Source organism: Syngnathoides biaculeatus, chromosome 9, assembly GCF_019802595.1.
Source record: "Syngnathoides biaculeatus isolate LvHL_M chromosome 9, ASM1980259v1, whole genome shotgun sequence".
Lineage (NCBI taxonomy): Eukaryota > Metazoa > Chordata > Actinopteri > Syngnathiformes > Syngnathidae > Syngnathoides > Syngnathoides biaculeatus.
In genome coordinates, this window is record NC_084648.1 from 22,184,888 (window position 1) to 22,206,892 (window position 22,005).

At 41.2% G+C, this 22,005-nt stretch overlaps 1 protein-coding gene and 1 non-coding gene across 4 annotated transcripts in view; both read left to right on the plus strand.

Annotated features, from left to right (window-relative positions):
• Nucleotides 1-625: 625 nt before the first annotated feature.
• The window catches only part of galnt7 (UDP-N-acetyl-alpha-D-galactosamine: polypeptide N-acetylgalactosaminyltransferase 7), a 113,108-nt gene continuing 91,728 nt past the window's right edge, over nt 626-22,005 (plus strand). For all 3 annotated transcript variants that reach the window (XR_009796549.1, XM_061830958.1, XM_061830959.1), the window contains exons 1-2: nt 626-950; nt 17,704-17,815. Coding sequence is in view for 2 of the 3 variants with exons in the window: in XM_061830958.1 (XP_061686942.1) it covers nt 831-950; nt 17,704-17,815 (232 nt within the window). In the remaining variant the exon portion in view is untranslated. The remainder of the gene's footprint in view (nt 951-17,703; nt 17,816-22,005) is intronic.
• Nucleotides 9,129-9,198, plus strand: trnaa-ggc (transfer RNA alanine (anticodon GGC)). Its single transcript has one exon. It is a non-coding gene; the product is annotated as a tRNA-Ala (tRNA).

Genomic DNA, 22,005 nt, shown 5'->3' on the forward strand with positions numbered 1-22,005 from the left:
AATCCCACTTTAATCAAGACAGTCTTGGTCTAAAGCCGTTTTTTAAAAAATTGATAAAATATTGTTTCATCACTTGAGATGCTGTCTCACATGACCCACAGTCACACGGCATGTGAGGATGTTAGCAAACTTATCAGGTTGAGTTCGGATAACCATAGGCATAATTTTAATGGGAAGTACTGCTCTATCTGGATGCATGGATGATGATCTATCCATTTTCTGAGTTGAACGAACAGCATTTACGGAGCTAAAATTGATGGGAAAGAGTGACATTGCTTCAACTTTGTTCTATAGAATGCCTGAAGTCGTCCACCAGTTGGCACCGCCACCGAAGGCTTGAAGCTTTGACTCTTTTTCGAAACAATTGTTTGGAAAGCATCAATGCTTCATCAGGCTTCACTTAACCTCAACAATCGCAACAATTCAGTACTATAGTGTTCTCAGTCTTAACATATGTTCTCAGCACATACCTTCAAACATATGTCATGTATTTAAAAGCAAAACACAACAATGAATTTAGTTCAACTTTAATTTAAATGAAAGAATTGCCTTTGAAAGGAACCTACACCTCTCCAATATGGCCGCCATGTCGGGACGTAAATCTGGCAATGGAAATACGTCATCTTTATTCGCCATTTCCATTACCTCTCATTTCTCTTGGCAATGGTACGTTTTCCCGTTTCACAGAGTGCACGTATAACAGAGGAGGGAGGATCGAGGTTATAATTATAGAAATGAGACATACACAGTACCTGCCTGTACACATGAACAACGAATAGCAACTTGTGTTAAGGTGTTCACTTCAACACTCCATAGAAAGATCTTCCAAAATGAGACTAAAAGTCGGATTTATCTTCCGTTGTTTACTTCTCATTGTTACGTTTTTTGTATTAGTCGTGTTGTGGTCTTCATTAACCAAACCGATCGCCGAGAATCATTCTGGAGCGCGGGTGAGTAAATGAATTGAACTCATATTCCCTAAACAAGAACGACACACCTCAATCACACCGAAATACACAAATAGACCGTCGAAGTGAAACTTGATAGATCAGTACTTCCCATTTAAATTATGCCTATGGTTATCTGAACTGGACTTGGTAAGTTTGCTAACATCCTCACATGCCGTGTGATTGAGGGTCAAGTGAGACAGCGTCTCAAATGATTAAACAATATTTCATTTTTTTATTCATTTTTTTATTTTAACAATATTAAAAAAACGGCTTTAGACCGTGACTGTCTTGATAAAAGGGATTCCGCTTAAAACCAACGGACAGACACAACATGCTTAAACATGAAGTTATTAATAAAAAAAAAACGTCCTGTTTTTGTTTTGTTGTTTGTCTTTGTCCATTGTTATATTCTGTTTATTCATGACACTTTGTCCTGAATGTATGTGTATATGATGCTAATTTAAAATAACACAGGCCATGACAAAAAAGATAGAAGAACAATCAAATTGTATCAGGAAGTTGAATCAAAAATGCAGATCTGAATCAGCTATTTGGCATGAACCATGAGTTTAAGACTTTTTACTTCTGTTACTTCTTTTTCTTGTAGATGCAGACAAAACTGAATACAGTACAGTACAGCATACTATATTTTAATCCATAAATACAAAATCACATCAACCCGCAGCAGTTGTTGTATATTAGGAATATACAAAAAAAAAAAAACAAACACATTGCTTAATGTTACTAAAATGACAATGTTACGCTTTTAATAGTGGTGCCATGCAAAAAATAATAATTAAATCAGTAGCGTTTGACTTCATTGGGGGAGTTCAGCCTGCCGACAATATTCTTAAACCCCGAACATGGTTTGGTTGGAAATAAATAAATAACACTCCAAAATTCTTGAATACGTGGTGATGAACCACAAGTAAGCCTTATTGAGATTGGTTCTGCTAAATATAAACAAGAAAAACAAAAAGTGGTTCTAAAATTGAGATGTCTCCATTCATCCATCCGTCCATTTTCTTAGCCGGTTGTCCTCAAAAGGGTAGCGAGGAGTGCTGGAGCCTCTCCCAATTTTCAACGGGCAGGAGGCAGGGTAGACCCTGAACTGATTGGCAGCCAATCGCAGGGCACATAGAGACAAACAGCCACACTCACAATCACACCTAGGGGCACTTTAGAGTTTCCAATTAATGTTGCATGTTTTTGGGATGTGGGAGGAAAACCACACAGGCACAGGGAGAACATGCAAACTCTAAACAGGTGGGTCCGGGATTGAACCCGGTACCTCAGAACAATGAGGCCAACACTTTTCGAGCTGACCCACTGTGCCGCCACATCAGAACATTATTAACAGATTTTAGAGCTAAATGTCTTACCTCATGTAAGAAAATCTGGTTTCAGGTGAAGGTCATGGATCATTCCAGCAGACCAAGACCCAAAACAACCCCAAAAGAACAGCAATGGTTGAAAAGTGAAAAAATAGACTTTTATAATGCCCAGCTATCGGTCCTGATCTCAAGCAATTGAAAATCTTTGGGGGGAGCTGAATCCTGTCACCATGGAAAAGAACCCCTCAAATTTTCAAGAGTTTGAAAAAAACAGCAAAGGACGAGAGGGAGGAAATACCACGTAAAAAATTTAAAAAAGCTTATAGAGGGATTCAAGAAACATTTGGAGGCTGCCATCGCTGCCAAATGGTGTAAAACAAAATATTAAACATGGGGACCAATTTTGTTGTGTATACTAAGAATGTCTTGGAGGTGGAAAGAGTATCAGATCGAGTGATGAGACTAAAATTTGAAATTGATGGTGTTATGTATAATGTGGTTAGCGGCTATGCCCCACAGGTAGGATGTGACCTAGAGTTGAAAGAGAAATTCTGGAAGGAACTAGATGAAGTAGTTCTGAGCATCCCAGACAGCGAGAGAGTTGTGATTGGTGCAGATTGTAATGGACATATTGGTAAAAGAAACAGGGGCAATGAAGAAGTGATGGGTAAGTACGGCATCCAGGAAAGTAATTTTGAGGGACAGATGGTGGTGGACTTTGCAAAAAGGATGGAGATTGCTGTAGTGAACACTTATTTTCAGAAGAGGGAGGAACATATAGTGACCGACAAGAGTGGAGGTAGAAGCATGCAGGTGGATTATATTTTGTGCAGACGATGTAATCTGAAGGAGATTACTGACTGTAAAGTAGTGGTAGGGGAGAGTGTAACTCGACACCATAGGATGGTGGTGTGTAGGATGACTGGTGGTGGGTAGGAAGATGAAGAAGACAAAGGTAGAGCAGAGAAGTTGAGAAAGGAAGTATGTTGTGCGGCCTTTCGGAAAGAGATGAGACATGCTCTCGATGGACAGCAGAAGCTCCTGGAAGACTGGACGACAACAGCCAAGGTAATCAGAGAGGCAGGAGAGAACTTGGTGTGTCTTCTGGTAGGAAATGGGAGAAGGAGACTTGGTGTTGGAACCCCAAAATACAGGGAGTCATACAAGGAAAGAGATTAGCAAAGAAGAAGTGGGACACTGAGGAGAGGCGAAAGGAGTACATCGAGATGCGACGTAGGGCAAAGGTAGAGGTGGCAAAGGCTAAACAAGAGGCATATGAAGACATGTACACCAGGTTGGACACGAAAGAAGGAGAAAAGGATCTCTACAGGTTGGCCAGACAGAGGGATAGAGATGGGAAGGATGTGCAGCAGGTAAGGGTGATTAAGGATAGAGACTGAAATGTGTTGACTGGTGCCAGTAGTGTACTCAATAGATGGAAATAATACTTTGAGAAGTTGATGAATGAAGAAAATGAGAGAGAAGGAAGAGTTGAAGAGGCAAGTGTGAAGGACCAGGAAGTGGGAATGATTACTAAGGGCGAAGTCAGAAAGGCACTACAAAGGATGAAAAATGGAAAGGCAGTTGGTCCTGATGACATACCGGTAGAGGTATGGAAGCAATTTGGAGAGATGGCTGTGGAGTTTTTGACCAACTTATTCAACAGAATACTAGCGGGCGAAAAGATGCCTGAAGAATGGAGGAAAAGTGTTGTAGTTCCCATTTTTAAGAAGAAAGGCGATGTTCAGAGCTGTGGGAATTATAGAGGAATAAAGTTGATGAGCCACACAATGAAGTTATGGGAAAGAGTAGTGGAGGCTAGACTCATGACAGAAGTAGGGATCTGCAAGCAACAGTATGGCTTCATGCCTAGAATGAGTAACACAGATGCATTACTCTCCTTGAGGATGCTAGTGGAAAAGTACAGAGAAGGTCAGAAGGAGCTAGATTGTGTCTTTGTGGATCTAGAGAAAGTCTATGACAGAGTACCAAGAGAGGAACTGTGGTACTGCATGCATAAGTCTGGTGTGGCAGAGAAGTATGTTAAAATAGTACAGGACATGTATGATGGCAGGAGAACAATGGTGAGGTGTGCCTTAGGTGTGACTGAGGAATTTAAGGTGGAGGTGGGACTGCATCAGGGATCAGCTCTGAGCCCCTTCCTGTTAGCAGTGGTAATGGATAGGCTGACAGATGAGGTTAGACTGGAATCCCCTTGGACCATGATGTTCGCAGATGATATTGTGATATGCAGTGAAAGCAGGGAGCATGCAGAGGAACAATTAGAAAGATGGAGACATGCACTGGAAAGGAGAGGAATGAAGATTAGCCAAAGTAAAACAGAATATATGTGCGTGAATGAGAGGTGGAGGGGGAAAAGTGAGGCTACAGGCAGAAGAGATAGCGAGGGTGGAGGACTTCAAATATTTAGGGTCAACAATCCAGAGCAATGGTGAGTGGTAAGGAAGTGAAGAAACGGGTCCAAGCAGGTTGGAACAGCTGGCGGAAGGTGGCTGGTGTGTTATGTGACAGAAGAGTCTGCTCGGATGAAGGGCAAAGTTTACAAAACAGTGGCGAGGCCGGCCATGATGTACGGATTAGAGACGGTGGCACTTAAGAAACAACAGGAAGCAGAACTGGAGGTAGCAGAAATGAAGATGTTGAGGTTCTCGCTCGGAGTGAGCAGGTTGGATAGAATTAGAAATGAGCTCATTAGAGGGACAGCCAAAGTTGGATGTTTTAGAGATAAGATTCGAGAGAGCAGACTTCAATGGTTTTGACATGTTCAGAGGCGAGAGAGTGAGTATATTGGTGGTAGGGTGCTGAGGTTGGAGCTGCAAGGCAAAAGAGCGAGAGGAAGACCAAAGAGAAGGTTTATGGATGTGGTGAGGGAAGACATGAGGGCATTTGGGATTAGAGAGGAAGCTGCAGAAGATAGGCTAAGATGGAAAAAGATGACACGCTGTGGCGACCCCTAACGGGACAAGCCGAAAGGAAAAGAAGAAAGACGAAGATACTGTTTTCTTTTTTGTTCTTGGAATATACAATGTCCAACATGAAAAAAATATATACTTTGGACCTCTAATTAAAAAGATCCTGATGATGTTTGGCATATTTCAATTTATTTCTGAAGATAGTATACAGTTAATGGAAAAAAAAAGCATACCAATAATGGTGAGCAGGACTCTATACAACAGCTGTCAAATCAAGGTTCAGTAGCCAGAATTGTCCCGTCACATAATTTTATGTGGCCTGTGAAGCAAATCATCTGTGTCAACTTCCATGATTCTTGTGAAAATGTTTACGAAAATGTAAAATTGCTATGTGTCATAAATGATAATGTTAAGATATTATATAAGATATAAGTATTTTTTGTTGCAAAACATGAACAATGGTTAAAAAAAAATCGGTTTCTGATTCCAATACTAGTTAGAAATTTCACATGTAAATATGATGATGTGATGAAAGATATTTATGATTTCAGTCATAATGGCACCCTGAGGGAAACCATAAGTACAACGTGGCCTGCAACAAACATGAGTTTAACACTGTCAGGTTCGACACCCAACCGCAGGACTGAATATGCAATTAATTAGGGACAATGAAGAGGTCTTTAATCGGCTCATGAGGAAAATGGGTTTGGCTGACCAGCTGCACCACCAAACCATGTTCTAAGTCAGCTAAATATTGTTGCTCTTTTTATTGCGTTCTCAGGTTACATGGTTACTTAGTACAGATGACTATACCCACCCCAACATAAACACTAGGTACATGTTTCTTCAAGGTTGGAAAGTGTCCTGATAAACCCACAAAAGAAAACAGGGCATTGTTCAAAGACATGTTTATGGCGTTTGGGAGTATCCGCATGTGGTGGAAGGGAAACATTGCCTCCCCGTGTTGAGGAGTATCTGTTTAAGGTCAGCAGGAAAACGCGGTGAGGTCACAATGGAGACATCACTTCCCAATGTACGGGAGAATCTGCTTGAGGTCGCAAGGGGGCCATCGCCTCCCAGGTGTCACTGGGTCACACTTTTAAGTCTCGCACGCAGCTCACGGAGTACAATTCAGAGCAAGACTAACAAATGCATGATAAAACAATTCGAACAATAACTAAAATAGTCATAAATTCTTTCACAGACACCCATAGGGTACATTTCCACATAAGAGTTAATACCTGTGTTCGCAAAAGTTTTTGAGATGCAAAATAAAATTAAGAAAAATCATTTAAATCTCTGGTTTTGTTTTGAAATAGAGATGGGAATTAATATGATTCTTTCAATTATGTTTACATTTTTGATACTGTTTCATGGTGTATTAATTCTCATCTGGAAAATAAAACAGGAAAAACAACCATATTTCTTGATTATATTGCACAAAATTATAACACACATTTCATCATTGTTGCCTGAAAAAATAAACTGTACTTAGTGGAACACACACCCAAATTTTGCGCAAACCTGATTCACTAACCTAAACCGAATCCTAACCCGCTCAATTTAAAAATCAACTTCAAAGTTTTTAAAATCAATACAATGTTTGTACTTTCACAACAACTACACAATTTTCTCAAACGGTTGTAGAAGTTCGAAGTACAATCTTTGAACTTTTTAACACATTCAACAAGTGTTTGGGAACTGAGGACACTAGTTGTTCAAGCTTTGTAAGAGGAATTCTTTCCCATTCCTGCTTGATGTACAGTCCGGGGTTTCCGTTGTCAATTTTACACTTTTAACACACCCCTGACTTTCGACGGTAGGCTGATCTGGACTGCAGGCAGGCCAGTGTAGTACCCGCACTCTTTTACTATGAAGCTATGCTGGTGTAGCACTAGTGACCTCCATAGTGCCACAATGCTTGCTGGGAGCATTTAAATAGTCTTTAAAGTGCATGTTTTGTGTCGATTATTTGGGAGTCATTTTTTTGTTTTGATGTTTGCTTAGTTATGTTATTCTGTTTGCTGTGAAGTTAATATTTTAGTTTTGATGTGACATGGTGAGTGTGTACAACATCATCAGTAATGACCTGCCTACACAGGCAGTGTATGGCAATGTAAGCTGCTTCTGTTTCCAGATGTGAAATGCAATTGTTACTCACTGCAGCATCATATGGTAAGTTACGTATATGCTAAAACACTTGTTGGCGTACATGCAAACAGGGTAACCAGTGTGTTTAAGTGTGTTTGTTTGTAGGACAAGTCACACAGTATTTGAAGAGAATTTAAGACCTTAAGACAATTGTGAAAATATGGTAAATAAAAATTTAAAAAAAAGTCTTTTGAGACCAAAATCCACAAATAAGCGGGGCTGCAAACAGTGAACCGCGAATGAGCAAGGGTTCACTGTACCTATTTTTGTTTAAAAATAAATAAATAAATAAATAAAAAAATACTTTCACAAAACAAATAACTACTAGTATTAGTATTACTAGTTAATCTCAAGTACTGTATTTTCCTGGACAAAAGTGTGCACCGTTTTTTTACTCTCATTAGCGAACTGTGCCTGACCATATGCCACAAATATATACAGTGAAGAAAATAAGTATTTGAGCACCCTGCTACATTCACTGTGATTGGACGGGCATTTCACACTCGCAAATCCGCTCAGTCGAGCACGAAAAATCACGCACGTAAAATTTGTTACGAGTAGAAATACTTAGACATCCTCAGCGCACATGAAAACAATCCAGCGCAGTGAACCACAGCTTGACTCTTTTTTTTTTAAAAGACAGAAGCACAGGTGTCCTGCTAGTTTACCTGACTCCGCCCCGCTTTCGGCTCGTAAAGGGGTACACTCACAATTACAAACACCGTCCACCCAAACAGTCTCGGCAACATAGAGCAGAGAGTGAGACATGCTGCTTGTGTTTACTCTCAATAATAATGGTAAGAGTAAAAAAAAAGTGCTCTTGCTTTAATGAATATCGGGCTGTGTTGATAATAGAAGAAAAAGTGGTGAAACTGGATGAATTCTTTTCAGTAAAAAAAGGTCTGGACTGAAGCCAAAGTAGAAAGTACAGGATGTGATGGTGTATGAAGTTAAAATTCCACCTAGGCACAGCCTGATCGAGGATGAAAGCACAGACAATACAGTGCACAAAAAACAAATTCTGTATTTTAAATATAGGAGGCAACATAACATTAACCTTCAAACTGTTTGGGAGCATCATTCAGCTTTCAACATGCATTGCTCAAGATACTCTTGAAGCAATAATTCAGTTTTTTTACACCAAGAAAAACAGACAGGGATATAATTGGGTTAAAAAAGTGAAACAAAGTTGCAAGCGACCTTTGAAATTTATAGTTCATAGTTGGCTTGGTTTAGTTAGCAATGTATTTTTTTGTTTGACATTTTCATTGTAAGTTTGCAAAAACAAAATTGTTCTTAGAAATGTTCTGATGTAAATGCTGTAATCTGAATCTTTGAATGAGCCATGTAACTTCAATGGATGACAGTGATCTGACCACAGTGCATACGTCTGATGTTGCGCACGGTGGTCAAAGGGGGCGCTCACAGCCGTAGTGTTTTTGCTCAGACACGTAACAATTAGAGGGAACGTTGGTTTTGACATTAGTTTACGGGTTTATTCCATAAACGTTGGTAACAAAAAAGCCTGATCCGAAACAGTCAGTATTCGCCCGGAAATAGGAAATGCAAGTTAACTGTACTGAGCATGTTCCGAAGCGATGCCAAATGCACACGTTCCGAGCTGCTTCACGTACTCTGAGCGCATTTACGTTGAGAGTCATCAACATCATGAGCCATGTCAAAGGAAATTCAGTTACACTGAAAACATTTCTGGGAGAAAAAAAAACAGATAATGTTTCAGTATCTAACCATAGCTCAGAGGCCCCATAGCTCAGTGGTTAGAGCATTGGTCTGGCAAACCGATTGTGAGTTCATATCTCGCTGGGGCCTCTATTCCCCAAGTGGAGTTGCGTCAGGAAGGGCATCCGGTGTAAAAGATGTGCCAAACAAATATGAGCGTTCATCTGAGATGTCATGCTGTGGCGACCCCTAACAGGACAAGCCAAAAGAAACTCGGTACTATCTAACTATAATAAATGAGATTGTGATTTACTTTGACTTGATCTAAGTTCTAATGTTAGACTAGTCTGTCCATATATCTAATAGGGTTCGCACGCGGCCCGAAAAGTCCCTAAAAAACCCAAAATTTTCGAAGGTGTATTTAGGGGCTCTAAAAGTCCTTAAAAATCCGCGAAAACCGGCCAATCCCCTAAAAGGCCTTAAATTAAAAAAAATAAATGGGAGGACCTCTACGCCAAAATTCTCCTTAAAAAAAATTTGATCTTTTATTTAAAAAAAGATAGCGATCCGTCTGGCGTCCAAAACAGCCGGAAATTGTCAACGGAAGTCACCGTGTTGACAACTAGTCGCCATCTTGTTGATATTCCATTGTTTGTTTGCGTGAGTAAGCATTTCACTTTGTCTTCGTTACGACGTAGCGTAGTTCTTTCAGCAATCCAACTTGTATCACGGGGAAGTGCATTTTTCCAAGAAGCTTGGGTTGAAAGTAAGGAGTTTGGGAGCTGGGTTCGTCGAGATCCAAAAGATTGGCATCAAAGCGCTGGAGTTGCACCGGAAAAACAGGAGACACGCTGATTTGGCGAAGACTCCCTCATCTTCCGTTGGTATGAATCTGTTCCTAAAATATCAAGATAGTGAAGCATCAACTTCAGGCAGTGGTACTAGCAGTGCATGCGCAACTACAGTTGTCCAGCCATCGACTTCAACCAGTCAGAAGTCAGGCTTTATGAACGTAGTTCAATACACGAAGACGGACTCATTAAAGGCAGAGATCGTGTGGACTTTAAAAGTGATCTGCAGCCATTACCGTTACAAATCTTGTGAAAATAATTCGAAAGTGTTTGCAGTCATGTTCCCAGACAGTGACATTGCTAAAAACTACCACTGTGGGGAAAGGAAGACTTCGTACCTGGCTACATTTGGCATCGCTGCCTACTTTTCATCTCTACTGCCTCAAAGCCAGAATAGAGACATATCTACGCTTATTGAGAAGGCTGACAGGCTGTGTGAGGGGGCAGAAGAAAAGAGGAATCTGAGGTTTATCACCGAGGTCAATGCACTCAGAGGCAGAGCAAAGGACAAGAGAGCAACGTTGGCACCTCTGCAGCAACAAATAGAGGAGGCACTGAGTAGGCTCAAGGAGCTAGAGTAGGGGTGCTGAGACGGACATCAGTAGAAGACATTTGTGTATATAGTTGCAATTGTAGTTAGAATCTGTTTCTCTGTAGACTATGTGAAGACATTGACAATGGTCATATCAATGAGAACTACCACAAGGGGCGACAGGTGATCACTGTCACAGGTACTGAGGTACTGGAACATTTGATGAACCAAGAACGGTTGATAGCACCATTGGGTGAGTCTTTTTTTTCCCTACTCTTGATTTCCCACGATGGCCCTAAATTTATCGTGTCTGCCCTAAATTTTTTGTGTCAGCCCCTAAGAATGCCCCTAAAAAGCCCTTAATTTTTTTTAGTCAGACTGAGTATGAACCCTGTCTAAATGCGAATGGTCATTTTCTCCCGTGCTACCGCATTAACTTGAAGTTGAAAAGTTTTACCCTCTACATGCTTTAGAAAGATATAGATCGCTTGTACATCGAGGACAGTGCCTCTGGATTGGCAGACTGGGGTTGTGGTTCCCTTTTTCAAGACGGGTGACTGGAGGGTGTGCTCCAACTATAGAGGGATCACACTCCTCAGCCTCGCTGGTATGGTCTACTCAGGGGTACTGGAGAGGAGGGTCCGTTGGGAAGCCGAGTCTCGGATTCTGGAGGAGCAATGTGGTTTTCGTCTTGGCCGTGGAACAGTGGGCCAGCTCCACACCCTCGGCAGGATCCTTGAGCGTGCATGGGAGTTCGCCCAACCAGTCCACATGTGTTTTGTGGACTTGGAGAAGGCATTCGACCGTGTCCCTTGGGGAGTCCTGTGTGGGTTCTTCAGGAGTATGGGGTACCGAATCCCCTGATACGAGCTGTTCAGGCCCTGTATGACCGCTATCAGAGTTTGTTCCCTATTGCCGGAAATAAATCTGACTCATTTGCGGTGAGAGTTGGACTCCGCCAAGGCTGCCCTTTGTCACCAATTTTGTTCATAAATTTTATGGACAGAATTTCTAGACGCAGCCGAGGCGTGGAGGGTGTCCGGTTTGGTGGCCTCAGCATCGCATCTCTGCTCTTTGCAGATGATGTGGTTCTGTTGGCTTCATCAAACTGTGATCTCTTCAGGTCGGGGATGAGATCTTTCCCCAAGTGGAGGAGTTCAAGTATTTTGGGGTCTTGTTCACGAATGAGGGAAGAATGGGACGGGAGATCGACAGATGGATCAGTGCAGCGTCTGCAGTGAAATGTGGACTTTGTATCGGTCCGTTGTGGTGAAAACAGCTAAGTCAAAAGGCGAAGGTCTCAATTTACCAGTCGATCTACATTCCTACCCTCACCTGTAGAATTTCCTCTGGAGGTTGTCCAGGCTGTCCCTTAGAGATAGGGTGAGAAGCTCGGGCATCCGGGAGGGGCTCAGTGTCGAGCTACTCCTCCGCATCGAGAGGAGCCAGATGAGGTGGCTGGGGCATCTGATTCGGATGCCTCCTGGGTGCCTTCCTGGTGAGGTGTTTTTTGCATGTCCCACCTGAAAGAGACCCCGAGGACGATCCAGGACACGCTGGAGAGACTATCTCTCGGCTGGCTTGGGAACACCTTGGGATCCCTCCGGAAGAAGTGGCTCGGGAAAGGGAAGTCTGGGTATCCCTGCTGAAGCTACTTCCCCGGGGACCCGACCCAGAAAAGCGTTAGATAATGGATAGATGGATGGATGGTTTATGCTTTCAGACAGCTCCATGCTTTTCAGGTCCAATGGCAGACCTCAGAAAAGGAACTCCTTCGTATCTGGCCAATTTCTGTGTAAGATTTTATATTAATTAAATAAAACTTTTTAAAAAAAAATTAATGTGTGTCGTGCTGCATCCTGCTTTGAAGGAACCAAATACTAGTGCAGTCTTCTTATACACAGACTAGCGGTAGGTTCTTCTTCTAAAGTACATTTGAGGTAGATGGTTCTTTTACGCGCAATTGAGGTGGATCTTTCTATGCGCGGTGAAAATGAAGTCTTGTACACAATGGAGGAATCTTTGCATGCCCAAACCTGAGCCATGTTTTCACCATTTTGAGTGAACAAGTTTTTTTCTTAAACTCACAAGCACGAGCGACACGCAGAAAAAAAACATTTTAGCGGTATCATGAAATATTCCGCGGTGTTCACAGCCCACGAAAAAAGTAGCGGCTTGTCATCCATAAAATACGGTACAACAACAATACACTTACCGTAAAACGGGAAAAAGTGTTGAGTTGCAATGAATGTCTTCTGGGAGGTAAGGGGAGAAGTAGAAGTGGTGGTGGAACCCCAAAATACAGGAAAGAAGGAGAAAAGGATCTCTACAGGTTGGCCAGACAGAGGGATAGCGATGCGAAGGATGTGCAGCAGGTAAGGGTGGGTAAGGATAGCAATGGGAATGTTGACTGGTGCCAGTAGTGTGCTAAATGGATGGAAAGAATACTTTGAGAAGTTGATCGATGAAGAAAATGAGAGAAAGGAAGAGTAGAAGAGGCAAGAGTGAAGGACCAGGAAGTGGCAATGATTACTCAGGAGGAAGAAAGGCACTGTTGGAATAATTGTAAATATAGTTATCACAGATTTGCTGTGCAATGAAGAAATGCTTTGCTACAGAGCTTTATTTAGCAATTCAAAAGAAAACAGATCTACGCTCAAAGACAAAGTCGGCGGCTGTGGAAGACCAGGCAGACTCAGTATGATGGAAGGTACCTGAAGATAACTTTGAAATGACTCGTACAGTATGTTGTGATGAGGGCTCTGCTCGCCATATGCAACCATCAAAAAAGCCATATATGGCTCGCGAGCCATAGATTCCCTACCTCTGCCCTCAAGACTGTGGAGATGATTGTGTACTTCACTACATCTTTCACTACATCTGCCCCTGACACTGTCCAACTGTCTTGTGTCAGACGTTCAAGTTCTTGGGAATTACAGTCTCACAGGACCTGAAGTGGGAGATAAACATCAACTCTATCAAAAAAGCCCAGCAAAGGATGTACTTATTGGAGCTTCTGAGGAAGCATGGCCTCCCACAAGAGCTACTGAGACTGTTCTACACACCAGTCATCGAATCAGTATTGTGTACCTCCATCACAGTCTGGTTTGAGGCTGCCACAAAAAAGGAAAAACTGAGTGTAACGGACAATCAAAACCATTTAACGGAATGTCGGCACCACTCTACTCACTATTGAAGACTTGCATGCCACTCGAACTAGGTCCAGAGCACGTAGGATCCTTTCGGACCCTCCACATCCTGGCCACGAGCTCTTCCAGCACCTTCCGTCGCGTAAGGGCTACCGATCAATACAAGTCAAAACTAGCAGGCGTTCAAACAGTTTTTTCCCCTCTGGCAAATAAGTCATTAAATTCTTGATCAGCGGACCTATTTTCTGCCTTGTCCCATTGTTGGGACACACCCTCATATCCTGCTGATCCAATCAGTATTATTCTTAGTATTATTTTCTGTAGACCTGCACGACTGCGTCTTTGCACAATTGCCATTGGCCTTGCAGTGGTCTATAATGGAGCTGCGAACAAGTAAGTGCACTCTGTACAAGCTTAATGTAATGTGGGGACAAGATTAATGTAATGTGGGGCGTTGACGCAATCTGAACTGTTCCAAATAATGAAGACTGCATCTTGCACATCTGTGACTTATGAGGAACCGTTCTTATGAATTGAATGTCTCTTATTCTTTGTTCTTGTGAGTGCGTTCCTTGTTTGTTCCTTGGATACTTTTGATAGTAGTTACAGTGGTGGCTTGGTTCTCGAACACAATCTGTTCCAGAAGGCTAGTTGAAAACCAAAATGTTTGAAAGCCAAAGCACGTTTTCCCATTAGAATGAATGGAAAATGAAATGCGTTCAAGCCTAAAAAATATTTTTAGGCTTGACTTTTTTTTTTTTTTTTTTTTAGCATTTCCTGATAATAAACTGAATAGTAGAAATACATGTATAGTTTAAATACTTTAGATAATTAAATCATTTAAGAAATATATTTATTTTTTGCTTAAAATTTATGCTTTAGCCTAGCCGAATATGCTAGGCTGGGAGTGCATTGCCCCGTATCTGTAGAAACTCGGCCCCCAGCGTTGTAAACTTTTTTTTTTTTTTTTTTTTTTTTTTAATTAACAACAGTGCAGAATAACTTTAAACAAGCAATAATGAGGGGGAAAAATACCAAATTATTTGCACAAAAGTATGTAACAAAACAAATAGGTACAGTGAGCCCTTGCTCATTCATGGTTCAGTGTTCGCGGCCCCGCTTATTCGTGAATTTTATTCTCCCAAGTTTTTTTTTTAATTTACCACATTTTCACAACAGTAAAGGTCTTAAATTCTCTTCTGCATAGACAAGGTGCCACATTTGACACTCCGCCTAACAATGTAGTGTACCTTATGTGCACACTGAGTTCCATGGTTTGCAAATGTTGTACGACTTGTCTTCCAAAGTACACATAAACACACTGTGGTTACACTGTTTGCATGTATGCCAGCAAGTGTTTTAGCATATACGTAAGTTACCATGTCATGCTGCTCACGAGCCGATGAGTAACAATTTGCATTTCACATCTGTCAACAGAAGAAGCTTACATTGCCATACACTTGGTGTATAGGCAGGTCCTTACTGATGTTTTACACACTTACTGTGTCAAATCGAAACTAAAATATTAACTTCACAGCAAACAGAAGAACAAAACTAAGCAAATATTAAAACAAAAAATTTACTCACAAAAGAATTGACACAAAACATGCACTTTAAAGACTATTTACACGCTCCCAGCATGCGTTGTTGCACTGTGGAGGTCACTAGTGCTACACCAGCATGCATGTGTTACAACAGCATGGCTTCATAGTAAAAGAGTGCAGGTACGACACTGGCCTGCCTGCAGTCCAGATCAGTCTCCCGTTGAAATTCTGGGGTGTGTTATGAAGTGTGAAACTGACAACGGAAACTCCAGACTGTACATTAAGCAGGAATGGGAAAGAATTCTACTTACAAAGCTTCAATATCTAGTGTCCTCGGTTCCCAAACATTTACTGAATGTTGTTAAAAGGTTCATGGATTGTAGCTCAAACATCTGCAACCGTTTGAAAAATTATTTGTTGTGAAAGTACAAAAATTTTATTGATTTAAAAAAACTTAATACGGTTGATTTTTAAATTGAGAGGGTTAGGATTCGGGTTAGGTTAGTGAGCCAAGTTTGATCAAAATTTGGGTGTGTCTTTCATGAAGTGCAGGTTTTTTCAGGCAACAATCGTGAAAATATGGACCGTGTTTTAATTTTGTGCAATATATATAAGAAATTTTGGTTGTTATTACCTGCTCTATTTACCAGAAGATAATTAATACAGTGAAGAAAATAAGTATTTGAACACCCTGCTATATTGCAAGTTCTCCCACTTAGAAATCATGGAGGGGTCTGGAATTTACATTGTCTGTGCATGATGCAGATAATCTAAAAAGAAAAATCCAGAAATCACAATGTATGATTTTTCTTTTTTAACAATTTGTGTTATACAGCTGCAAATAAGTATTTGAACACCTGAGAAAACCAATGTTAATATTGGGTACAGTAGCCGTTGTTTGCAATTACAGAGGTCAAACGTTTCCTGTAGTTGTTCAACAGCTTTTTACACACTGCAGGAGGGATTTTGGCCCACTCCTCCACACACTGATCTTGTCTAGATCAAACAGGTTTCTGGGCTGTCGCTGAGAAACATGGAGTTGCAGCTCTCTCCAAAGATTTTCTATTGGGTTTATGTCTGCAGACTGGCGAGGCCATGCCAGAACCTAAATATGCTTCTTACAGAGCCACTCCTGGTTTTCCTGGCTGTGTGCTTCAGGTCATTGTCATGTTGAAAGACCCAGCCACGACCCATCTTCAATGCTCTGACTGAGGGAAAGAGGTTGTTCCCCAAATATCACAATACATGGCCGCGATCATCCTCTCCTTAATACAGTGCAGTCGTCCAGTCTTATGTCCAGAAAAACACCCCAAAGCATGATGCTACTACCCCCATGCTTCACAGTAGGGATGGTGTTCTTGGGATTGAACTCATCATTCGTCTTCCTCCAAACATGGTAAGTGGAATTATGACCAAAAAGTTCAATTTTTGTCCCATCTGACCACGAAACCTTCTCCCATGACTCCTTTGTATTATCCACGTGGTCATTGGCAAACTTAAGACGCGCCTTAACCTGTGCTGCTTTAAGTAGGGGAACCTACGTGCCATGCATCATTTCGAACCATGACATCTTAGTGTTTTTCCCAACAGTCACCTTGGAAACAGTGGTCATAGCGCTTTTCAGGTCATTGACCAAGTCCTGTTGCGTAGTTCTGGGCTGATTCCTCACCTTTCTCAGGATCACTGAGACCCCACAATAATCTTTCCAGCCGTGTGGAGTTGTACAATTTTGTCTCTGTCTTTGGACAGCTTTTTAGTCTTGGCCATGTTACAAGTTTGAGTTTTACTGATTGTATGGGGTGGACAGGTGTCTTTATGCAGCTAACGCCCTCACACAGGTGCATCTGATTCAGGATAATACATTGAGTGGAGGTGGACTTTTAAAGGCGGACTAACAGGTCTTTGAGCGTCAGAATTCTAGCTGATAGGTGTTCAAATACCTATTTGCAACTGTTTCACACAAATAAATTGTTAAAAAATCATACATTGTGATTTCTGGATTTTTCTTTTTAGATTCTCTTTTACAGTGGACATGCACCTACGATGAAAATTTCAGACCCCTCCATGATTTCTAAGTGGGAGAAGCTGCAATAGAGCAGGGTGTTCAATTACTTATTTTCTTCACTGTATACCATGAATCAGTTTAAAAAAATGAATCAGAATTGGAAGAGTCGTATTAATTAATTTACCCTGCCTCCTGCCCGTTGACATCTGGGATGGGCTCCAGCACTCCTGCGACCCTCGTGAGGATAAGTGACTAAGAAAATGGATAGACGGATTCATGATTCGTGTGATACAGTTAGACCCTCCACTATCAGATGTAGAAAAGCAGCCCCAAACCATGACAGATCCTCCACCATGCTTGACTTTTGGCAGGGTGTTCCTTTTTTCCATTTAGTATCGAGCAAAAGTTTTTTTTTTTTCCCCTCCTTTCACGTCATTCAATTCCAACTAGAGGGAGTCAACATTTTTTGTATTACACTTAAGGGTGCTAATAATGGTTAGAGAATTGTGTGTATATACAGTATATATGTATAAATCTGATTTATAATTATGAATGTAATATTCACCCATGATAGGATGATGGATTGCTGCCCAAAGGAGACAGAGCAAACCAATTTCAGCCTGTTGTACCCTGGCCACATGTGGAAGGGATTGAAGTAGACCTGAACTCATTCGGACTGAAGTATGGTGAGATATAAATTCTATTTGTATTCTACAAAAATAGCCATGAACAAGTGGTTATCACGTCTGCTGCACAGTTCTGAGTACCCGGGAACAAATCTGGCATCCCCTGTTTTTAGTTTGCATGTTCTCTCCGCGCTTGCGTGTTTTTTTTCCAGGTACTCTGCTTCCCTCTCAGATCCGAAAAACGTTCATGGTAGGTTGATTGAAAACTCTTTAACACTTACCCGTACGTGTGAGTGTGAATGGTTGTTTATAATATATATATGCCCTCTGAATGGCTGGCGACCAGTTCAGGGTGTCCCGTGCTTCTCACGTCTAGTTAGCTGGGATAGGCTCCAGTATATGCTCACCACCCCACTGTGGATATGCGGTACAAAAGGTGGACAGATATACAGTATGCCGTTGCCCATTCGTGGTTCACCGTTCGCGGCCCCGCAAACTCCCATTTTGCTCTGTTTTTTTCTTTTTTTTTATCCATAATGTACCTTATTTTCACTTAAAAGTCCTAGATTTTCGCTTCAATAGACAAGAGACCTGATAATGTGTGCCTCATGTGCACACAAGTTCCAAAATATCTAAATGTTGTGCTATTATTCCAATTAAGTACAAACTTATACACTTGTTACGTGAGCACATATGCTAGCTCGTGTTTAGCGTGCATGAAAACTACTGTGTGATGCTGCTCACGATGTAGTGTGGAACAATTGCAGTTTTACATTTGTAAGCAGATAAAGCTTATGTTCCCCCATACACTGACAGTGTAGGCAAGTCATTATAACGTTCACACTCAGGGTCATATCAAAACTAAAGTTATCACACCACAGCAAACAGAATAGCATAACTAGCAAGCAATAAAACAAAACTGTGACTGAGGAAATAGTTGACACGAAATATGCACTTCAAACGCTATAGTCAGGTTTACCAATTAGACATTCATTAAACAGAACAAAAAAAGAAGCAAAGACAGCAGTTCAAGTTTGGCAGCTCGCGAGGAGAGAGGAGAGGAACTGTCACCACTGCACTCTCTTATTAGCCTCTCCTCAGCACCTCTGTTTGGTTTAAAAATGCCCGTTATTTCCATGGAATTTTACAAAAGAGACGGGGGAGCAAAACATAGTTGGAAACAAAGTGTACTTGTTTGTTTGTGTGTGTGTGTGTGTGTGTATGTGTGTGTAAGATTGGCGAGTCCATGTGTGGTCATCATTTCTTTAACAGACAACAGGTGCTCCTGGTTCTAACAGTTCTGATGATTAGATGTTCTTGTGCTATCTCCTGTTAAGTGGCTGCCATGTTATTTAAAGCAGAGCAAATCATTTCTTTGTTGGAAACAGATGTATGATAATTATATTCACAATTACATCCACATTCCCCCCCTGTTTATCCTACATTTGCTGCCACGTTATCGAGAGCAGAGCAAAGCATTTTTCATTGCAGGCAGAAACAGTTTCTTAAATGGAGCATAGCAAAGCATTCTTAATTGCAGGCAGGTACAGTTTTTTTTAATTGGAGGAGAGCAAGGCATTCTTCATTGCAGGCAGAAAGTTTTTTTAATTGGAGCAGAGCAAAGCATTCTTAATTGCAGGCAGAAAGTTACTTAATTGGACAGCAAAGTTACACTCGGAGGAAAATATAGCACTATAGCACTTATAATCTTCTGAATCAGAGAACAGGTGTTTTAATTCAAGGAAATTTTGCATCACTCAGTTATTTATCTTCTTTAGACAGTGGCACACTCCAGTACCTGGTGAAAGTATTCGGCCCCCTTGAACTTTTCAACCTTTCGCTACATTTCAGGTTTCAAACATGAAGACAAATTAATTGTTGTTTGAATCAAGTGCGACACAATCGTGAAGTGGAACGGAATTTATTGGCTATTATAAACTTTTTTTTAAACAAATAAAAACCTGAAAAGGGGGGCGTACAATATTATTTGGCCCCCTTGCATTAATACAGGAAAGAAAACAAGTTTTTGAAAACCCTGCTATATTGCAATTTCTCCCACTTAGAAATCATGGAGGGGTCTGACATTTTCATCGTAGGTGCATGTCCACTGTGAGAGAGATAATCTATAAAGAAAAATCCAGAAATCACAATGTATGATTGTTTTTTAAATACTTGTGTGATACGGCTGCAAATAAGTATTTGAACACCTATTAGCTAGAATTCTGACCCTCAAAAACCTGTTAGTCCGCCTTTAAAAGTCCACCTCCACTCCATGTATTATCCTGAATCAGATGCACCTGTGTAAGGTCGTTAGCTGTGTAAAGACACCTGTCCACCCCATACAATCAGTAAGACTCAAACTTGTAACATGGCCAAGAGCAAAGAGCTGGCCAAAGATACCAGAAACAAAATTGTACAACTTCACACGGCTGGAAAGGGCTACGGAGAAATTGCACAGCAGCTTGGTTAAAAAAGGTCCACTGTTGAAGCAATCATTAGAAAATGGAAGAAGCTAAACATGACGGTCAATCTCAATCGGATTGGACCACCATGCAAGCTATCACCTCGTGGGGTCTCAGTGATCTTTAGAAAGGTGAGGAATCAGCCCAGGACTACACGACAGGACTTGGTCAATGACCTGAAAAGAGCTGGGACATCGTTTCCAAGGTGACTGTCATGATTTGAAATCATGCATTGCACGGAAGGTTCCCCTGCTTAAACAGCACATGTCAAGGCCCATTTTAAGCTTACCACTGACCATTTGGATGATACAGAGGAGTCATGGGAGAATGTTTTGTTGTCAGATGAGACAAAATGGAAGTTTTTTTGTTATAATTCCACAAACTGTGTTTGGAGGAAGATGAATGATGAGTTCCATCCCAAGAAAACCAACCCTACTGTGAAGCATGGGGGTGGTAGCATCATGCTTTGGTGTGTTTTTCTGCACATGGGACAGGACGACTGCACTGTAATAAGGAGAGGATGACCACGGCCATGTATTGTGAGATTTTGGGGAATGACCTCTTTCCCTGAGTCAGAGCATTGAAGATGGGTTGTGGCTGGGTCTTTCAACATGACAATGACCCAATGCACACAGCCAGGAAAACTAAGGATTGGCTCCATAAGAAGCATATCAAGGTTCTGGCGTGGCCTAGCAAGTCTCAAGACCTAAACCCAATAGAAAATCTTTGGAGGGAGCTGAAACTCCGTGTTTCTCAGTGACGGCCCAGAAACCTGTTTGATCCAGAGAAGATCTGTGTGGAGGAGTGCGTTAAAATCCCTCCTGCAGTCTGTGTAAAGCTGGTGAACAACTACAGGAAACATTTGACCTCTGTAATTGGAAACAAAGGCTACCGTGCAAAATATTAACATTAGGTTTCTCAGGTGTTCAAATACTTATTTGCAGCTGTATCACACAAATTGTTAAAAAATCATACATTGTGATTTTTGGATTTCATGATTTTAGGTTGTCTCTCTCACAGTAGACATGCACCTATGATGAAAATATCAGACCCCTCTATGATTTCTAAGTGGAAAAGCTTGCAATATCGCAGGGTGTTCAAATATTTATTTTCTTCACTGTATATCATTAAATGCATCAGTCAGATGCCAGACGCGCTAACAAAAATTAACAAAACCAGCAAAAACTAAACTAAAAACTAAACAACAATTAGGATCTTCACTGTAGGTACTTCCCTAAGATTCCAGACATAGGCGTCCGTTGACGTAATGAATTCCATCTCTCAGAATGTAACAAAAGGTCCGTGTCATAATAACTTAATCAAGTCCTGTAATTTCTGGACTATAAGACGGGACTTTTGTCTCACACTTTCAACCCTGCGCCTAATGCAATGATGCAGCTAATTTATGGATTTTTTTTTATAATGGTCGCAAGGGGCGCTTGAGCAGAAAAGGTAAGAGTGAGACAGGTGTATATGTCTCGAGGAAGACTCAAGTTTTTCTGTAACTTTGCGCTTTGTGCTTGAGTAAAATTAGCATGAACAGACCCTCATCACGGAAAATGCAAGAAGAAATGCATATGACGCAGCTTTCAAGTTAAAAGCAATCAAGCTGCCCGATAAAGAAGGAAACAAAGCTGCTGCACGTAAACTTGGCATAAATGAATTGATGGTGAGACGCTGGAAACGGCAGCGGGAAGAACTGGAAGAATGTAAAAGATGAAAAAAAACTTTGAGGTTTACAACTGGGTTTCAAGTATTTTGTTTTTATTAACAATCTGTTCTTATCAG